Genomic DNA, 7,881 nt, shown 5'->3' with positions numbered 1-7,881 from the left:
AATGCTAATGTAGGGTTGAATTTTCTTCTAGGCACTTTAAAACACTTTCCTTTCATGATTATACTAATTAGAATAATGCTGAACAGCAGGAGTGACAAGTGTGTAGCGTGTATAACCGCATTTGACCTATTCAGAAGGGTTAATAGGGCACTTAACGATAACAATGAAAGCAAAGTATTTCGACGAGACATTGTTACTCTAAATGCAAGTCTAATCGATTCTTTAATTCGATTTCTAATAACATTAATAGCTTTTACGTAAAACGCGGTTTACTCGATATACCTAGATAATATAGTGCACGTGTAATCAACTTTATGATAGAAACATAACACTGGTTTGAGAGCAAAATAATAATGGCCATTTAAAAAACTTTATTCTCTCTATAAATACATAGTACATATTACTTAATTATTATGTGACTAAATATATTAATAATGTCCTGTTCATTACAATACGAATTAATTAAGATTTAAGATTTATTTTTATAAAGATACTAACTGACATTTAATTTAATATACTTTACTTATTAAAACGTTATTACATTTATTTAATTTAATAATGCAAAACATTAAATTAAGATCCCTTAAGTAAAAGGCACTTATTAAAAAAGCCTTAATACAATTGACCATTCCCAACGTTCGAAATTTTAAATATAAAAAGGTGCATTTACACTACACGACGAGGAGATCTTTTTCATCCGGCGCATCTCGACGGAAATTAACTCTGACATGACGACAAATATGGCCGACCGCTTCAGCTGCTGGGACGACAGTGGCTGCCATACATGACATCACCATCGTCCGTAATGATGCGCAGTAGATCTTCACACAACGAAGACATGGTGCTGTACACCATATTTGCTGTGAAAAAAAAAAACTTGGTAAGTGTATTTACTCTCATGAAACGTTCTTAAGGTTGCTATGAGGCTGCTTTTTACGTACATTACCTTAGCATAAGTTGTTTTGTTGTAATTTATGTGCAATAAAGGCTATTCATTTGCTATTCATTTTTAAGTTAATAGATCAATGTGATGTCAAGCATATAGATAAATAGTTCTGCAAAATCGGTCCCACCACCAGTAGAATCTATGGAAAAATACCTGGTTTCTTCGAAGTAGGACGTCATAGTTTCAAGCGTTGAACATTGTCCAGTCTGTGCAAAAGTGTGTACTCGTATTTATTTTTCAATTTTTTAATTGGGAAGGGTAAAAGATTGTAACTTTTCCATACCTCCTCACGCTCGCTCATTTCAATTCAAATTCAAAATGGATGTTAAAATGAAACAGAATTTTCGTGTTCGTATATTTTTTAGCGAAAAAACTCAAAAACTGCTATTGATTTTGATGAGATTTAACATATCACCCATTCTTAGCTCATTGGAAACAGATGGTTCTAAGAATCGAAACACGGTTTGCTTTTGGGAACCTTCGCCAAAAAAGTCGATAAACCTACGATTTACCTCAAAAGCCAGACAAGCGAAGCCACAACCCAGCACCAACGCGCACGGAGGTGCTATGAGGACGGCTAGTAGCGTATAGCACCCATTCCTGGCGTATTGGAAGCAGACTGTGCTGAGTCTCCAGGCGCACTCGGGACTTCTAGCACCTTCGGGTTCGCCGATTATGTCGTCCCAGACTACCTGTTGAATATATGAAAAATATATACCTATTTAGGCCCATAAAACTTTTAGCTATGTTTTATTGACCTTTATCTGTATAAATAAATAATAAGTACTTATTAATTTAATGAAAATAATTTTCGAGTTTATTGCAGTTAGAGTTAAATTATTAATTATTATTGTTGTCAGAATATTAAGAAATCCAGTTGAAATAAGTTATTCTGTCTTTTCGATAATGTTTGCTCTGTCTACTCATAATAGATAAAGACGTGACATAATATTTTTTCGTAGAAATTAGGAGAACAAACGTATTGAATATATTCTTTTGTTATGCAGATAGCAGGCAGACATCACGTTTCATGTAAAGCGACCTTATGTGAACAAAGTAAAAATGTTCTCATTTTTAAATTTAGAAGGTGGCACAGACATAACTAATTCAAGACATGCTCTATGTGGCATTTGTTTTTTTTTTCTTTCTTTAAAATGGAAACAAAGGAAATTGTAATAGTGAGTACATAGGAAGATACTTAGATACAAAGAGTATAGTTTAATTATTAGGTATAAATACAGGGTTTAAGTTTCTTAAAGTACGTATGTCACCTATACGTATAAATGTTTGCAATATCCGAAAGGGTTAATATGAAGATCTATTATATAAATTTAAGAACTCGTTGATCAAAGGAAAAAATATTTAAAAAAATATATAATTTTAAAATATATATCTACACCTATTTTAAAATTAAAATATATCAAATTAAATATTTTAGGTTGTTTCTAATAGTTAGGTATTTGTATAATTGACAAATTAAATGAAATTACCCGTTTAACATGAGCCGTTCAACTATTTCTGAACATTAGTGGGCAAATACAATACCCATAAGTCTACACCGTGAGCCATCAACTTTAATATTTTGTGCAAACAACCATTTGTAAAAGCCATTTGTTTGGCTGTCGGCCGGTCATTTCCCTGGAAGAAATGGGGATTCATTATTCTTTTTTTTTTGTAAGAAAAGTCGCGTGTTGCCCGCTCTACGTGCTACAAACACCGTATAAAGCTTATGCGTGCCGTGTGGTCATCAGTACTTTAGAATAGAACCGCTCTATATCTCTCCCATGAATGTCGTAAAAGGCGACTAAGGGATAGGCTTGTAAACTTGGGATTGTTCTTTTGAACCGTTCACTATTTGAATCTCAATTCCATCATGAAGCCATACAGCTGAACTTGGTATTACAGTCTCTGTGGGACTGTTAGCTCTGTCTACCCCGTGAGGGATAAAGGCGTGATGATATGAGTGTGTATGTATAACGAGGTAAGCATCTACTTCCAAATCATTTCCTTAAAATCTGCATGAAGGCAGGGGCAACCGACACATTTTTCATTAAGTACCAATTTATTAAAAATGTTATCCCTGCATACATGACAAAGGTCACATTTAAGCTACTCCATGGTAGATAACCCTTATATACTCAGGTATTCAGGTTCAGATCCCGGGCTGGAGTTTTTCCAAACGATTGCGATCAGCGGCGAGTTATTTATCGTAAAAGTACTGGTCGGTCACGCGATTGGTCGAGTATGATGTCCCGGCGCGTGGCGGGAAAGTAAATTGTATATAAGAATTATATTATTAAAGGAGTATTATTGAAGTATGATTTATTTTCTTAAAATATTCTTCAGATACCTACCTGCCGCTAGTTTTTTGAATAGGTAATTAAAACGTATGAGTTTAGGTGTAGATTTTTGCATAAGGAATTACTAAACTAAACGGAACGGAATACTAAACGGAACTACTAAACGTAAGAGTTTAGGTGTAGAGTTTTGCATAAGGTACTTACTTAAAATACATAAAGTTCATTCTTATAATTTTTTTTAAAATGAATGCGAATATTTTATGTCTGTCAATTATGCTTTCACATCTATTTGATATATATTCTGATGTGGTAAAGTCCGCTGGGAAAGGTTGGATGCAGGTCGCCTCCAACAGAGCGATGATGACCTAAACATTAGGACCGATTTTGATAAAGTTTTGTAGGAATGGGTAAGAATAATAATCTTATTAGTCTGTAATTTGGATTTTTTTATTATAAATAATGTTAGTTTTAATAATAGGTTTAGATATAACAGATTTTAAGTAACATAAAAAAACGCTTTTTCACTTATTTGATCAGTAGTTAAGATAAAATTATTCAAGATAAAATATGGCTACTTTTTTCGTATTTACATAATAATAAAATTTGAAAAACAGTCTCGAGTACACAGTCAGTACAAAACATAAGAAAAAAGCGTATTTAAAAATATATAAGGTATGAACTTCTCGCCACACAGCCGCACACCAAACTAAAGGTTAAAAAAACCTTAGGGTTGATGAACGAGTTATATGGAACAATTGTGTTATTTCAATGGGTATATATTTTCACTAGCAGGCATTTCAAGAAATCCTTTTTAAGTGCACCCTGAGACCACATAAGGAACCTACATACATACATACATATGGTCACGTCTATATCCCTTGCGGGGTAGACAGAGCCAACAGTCATCAGCCAAAAGACTGAATGGCCACGTTCAGCTATTTGGCTTAATGATAGAATTGAGATTCAAATAGTGACAGTTTGCTAACCCATCGCCTAAAAAAGATTCCCAAGTTTGTAAGCGTATCTCTTAGTCGCCTTTTACGACATCCATGATCCTACAACCTCTGTCTACCCCGCAAGGGATATAGACGCAACTATATGTTTGTATGTAAAGACTGCATTCTAGGACTAGCATCTGTTTCATCATCCCGATCTCCAGAAATTTTGGCCAGTATTTTTATAGAACAATCTTATAATTAACAGGAATATTATAGTGAGTGATTGGCCTTAAATATAGACAACTGTCTATCGATTTCCTAAATATGAGCGTGCCGGAAGGAGGTCAATGTCGTGATATGAATTTAATCGGAAATCGAGGGTTGCGGAGTACATGCCGAGTCACTATGTCAATGTTTCTTCATCAATATGTCAGCTTTATAATAAACTAGCTGTGCCCGTGACTTCGTCCGCGTGATATAGTTATTTTGGGCATCATTGAAGCTCTCAAGGATGAATAATTTTTCCCGTTATTTTCACATACTCCATTATTTCTTTGCTCCTTATAGTTGCAGCGTGATGTTATATAGTTTTAAGTCTTCCTCGATGAATGGTCTATTTAACGTAAAAATAATTTTTTAATTCCAACCAGTAGATAGTTTCCGAGTCTGGCCTCAGTCTTGTTAAGACTGTTGGCTCTGTCTACCCCGCAAGGGATATAGACGTGATTATATGTATGTATGCATGTAACTTCTGTTTTTGTTAAATAAATTTCCATGAGAGTAGCTTTCGGCCTTAACTAAATGAAGGTAGAAATATACAATTTGCGCCGGGCTGACCCTTTTTTTCTTTCAATGTACTTTCCTTATCGTGGATCTGAGTAGTTGTTACCTACTTAATAACAACGAAAATGAATTTTCACGAAAAATACGCGAACACGATTGAAAAGCCAAGAGTGATATACACCTAAGGCATTTCTTTGTGAATAATATTACAGAATGGTGAAAAATTGATTGAAATTATAATTTTTTTTATATATACATACATATGGTCACGTCTATATCCCTTGCGGGGTAGACAGGGCCAACAGTCTTGAAAAGACTGAATGGCCACGTTCAGCTTGATGATAGAATTGAGATTCAAATAGTGACAGGTTGCTAGCCCATCGCCTAAAAAGAATCCCAAGTTTGTAAGCCTATCCATGGGAAAGAGATGGAGTGGTCCTATTCTTGTTTATATTGGTGCCGAGAACCACACGGCAACTATTTATTTTATATATTTATTAATTAAAAATATTATGTTGACAAAATTTGATTATTACAATTTTTAAACTATACTAATACTAAATCTATCTAATTAAAAAAAAGTGAAATTGCTAAAAAAAAACTAACTATGAATGTAATTATGAATGTAAATGATCTAAATATTGAATGTAATTCGTTTATGAATGAGGTTTTAATACATGTATGCGGGCGAAGTCGCGGGTAACAGCTAATAAGCCCTTAAGGATTTTCATCCATACGCACATACTATTTCTACCGCGACTATATCCCCTGCGGAGAAGACAGAGCCAACAGTCTTGAAAGTTCAAAAGATTGGTAGGCCACATTCAGCTATTTGGCTTAATGATAGAATTGAGATTCAAAAAGTGACAGGTTGCTAGCCCATCGCCTACAATATACCTACAAACAAAGAAACTATAAACATAAGAATGTTTCAGCATACAACGCATTACCCCTCGTAGACGGCTGACCTTACAACTTCAAGTTTCACAGTCATTCCTCAGAAATGCAAATATTCCGTCGGCGAAAACTCAAGGGCTTAGGGGACCTTGGAGTACGCATTTGTCCCTAGAGCGAGCAATAAAAATCTGTTCTTACTTAATTTCAATTTTAAAATTGTCATCTATACTAATATTATAATTGCCGTGTGGTTCCCGGCACCAATAAAAAAAAGAATAGGACCACTCCATCTCTTTCCCACGGATGTCGTAAAAGGCGACTAAGGGATAGGCTTGTAAACTTCGGATTCTTCTTTTAGGCGATGGGCTAGCAATCTGTCACTATTTGAATCTCAACTCCATCATAAGCCAAACAGCTGAACGTGGCCTATCAGTCTTTTCAAGACTGTTGGCTCTGTCTACCCCGCAAGGGATATAGACGTGTTCATCCTTGAGGGCTTCAATGGTGCCCAAAAAAACTATTCCACGCCGATGAAGTCGCGGGCACAGTTAGTGTTCAATATGGTTCGTATTGTACCTATTCATAAACAGTGACTTAAATACTAAGTGAATTAAATGGGGAGCCGTTAGCCAGGATAGGTTAATTCAGGTAAATACTTATACTCAGTGATACCATTCAGATTTTTGTGACATTCGTGTTTGAATCATGCGTCTTCCACAGGGCGAAAGTGTTTATTTCCCCAGTCATATTGTACGACATCAAGAGGAAAGAGCGAAAAGAGAAACACATGGCAGAGTAATATTGTTGCTAGGGAGAAGAATGAAATAAAAAAAAAAATTATGCCCTTGTCTGCTTGTTGTCAGCCGGACCCTATGGACCATCTGGCAGGGGTTAAGTTAAATTGAGGAATGTGACCTTTGCCTAGCAGTAGCATAGTACAGGTGATAAAAAAATTATAACAAATAAAAGGAAAAAAAAATTACTGAAAATCTGCCTCTTTTCAGTGTGCGCTCTAAAGTTGACAAAAAAGAAATTCTTCTATTTAAAGGTTGGAACACATTTACATAAATGTAATTGTTAGCGTCATGTTTTATTTTCTATTTATGGACGTCGCAAAGGTGAAGGCTTGATACTGATTTTAATCATAGTCTAGCTATTTGTTTTCCCATTGGGACTCTATGAATTCTTACATACATATATGTACATATTTTATATATGAAACATTAATTATTTCATCATTAATTGTTTTGGAATTAGTTATTTTGTTACAAACTATAAATCAGGTCTCTTTCGTGCCACACAAAATGACCAAAGAGGGTATTTGAAAGCTTCATATCATCGCTATTGAATATTCTTTTATTAAGTAGTAACTTACAGATACCTTTTTAAGTAGAGCTTGCAATATTATGTCGTTAAGTACTTACATACATAACAGATTTTAAAATTACCTGGACATGTTGGTTAAGGTTATTAGGGTCCCGATCTTCCAGCGCCTCCTGTGTGTTCTCTGGCTTAGCCGACGGCATGTTTTCAATCCGCGTCACTGGTTCCGGAGTCTTAAAGATCGGTTCCGGCGTCGGCACCAAAACCGGTGGGGCGGACGCCGGTTCCGGCACCTCGGGGATCAGCTTGGTCTTATGAGAACAGGCGAGGCAGAATCGCGAAGTCGAACGGTGGAAGGTTGGGACGGCGGAACCGCCGGACCCGAGCGGTACGTCTTCAAAGGCCACGGTCGGGGATGTGCACTCGCCTTTGCAATGTTCCGAATTCAAAAATTATTTCGATTCGCCTTTATTTATTCTTTATTTTTATTTTTAATTTGGCAATGTTGCAAATTGAATATTTTTTATTCGAAATTAAATTTATATTGTATACTTCCTAATTTCTTTAAAATTATCTAATTGATAACTAAATTTATGACAATTAATTAAATTAATGACAAAGGTTCAAATAAATTTTAATTAAAATAGTTAATAACCACTTTCAAGTGTTATCATTTAATGTACTGAATATCAGG

General features: G+C 35.1%; 1 protein-coding gene across 1 annotated transcript; it reads right to left on the bottom strand.

The window, feature by feature from the left end:
* Positions 1–616: 616 nt before the first annotated feature.
* Positions 617–7,626, bottom strand: LOC106133345 (caveolin-3-like). The gene is made up of 3 exons (XM_060952791.1): positions 7,313–7,626; positions 1,459–1,638; positions 617–860 (listed from the first exon to the last, which is right to left on the bottom strand). The coding sequence occupies exons 1-3, from the start codon at positions 7,388–7,390 to the stop codon at positions 672–674; spliced, it is 447 nt and encodes a 148-aa protein (XP_060808774.1). The 5' UTR covers positions 7,391–7,626; the 3' UTR covers positions 617–671.
* Positions 7,627–7,881: the final 255 nt, after the last annotated feature.

The sequence above is a fragment of the Amyelois transitella genome, chromosome 3, assembly GCF_032362555.1.
Source record: "Amyelois transitella isolate CPQ chromosome 3, ilAmyTran1.1, whole genome shotgun sequence".
In the NCBI taxonomy this organism is placed as follows: domain Eukaryota; kingdom Metazoa; phylum Arthropoda; class Insecta; order Lepidoptera; family Pyralidae; genus Amyelois; species Amyelois transitella.
This window is presented reverse-complemented; position numbering and strand designations above follow the sequence as displayed.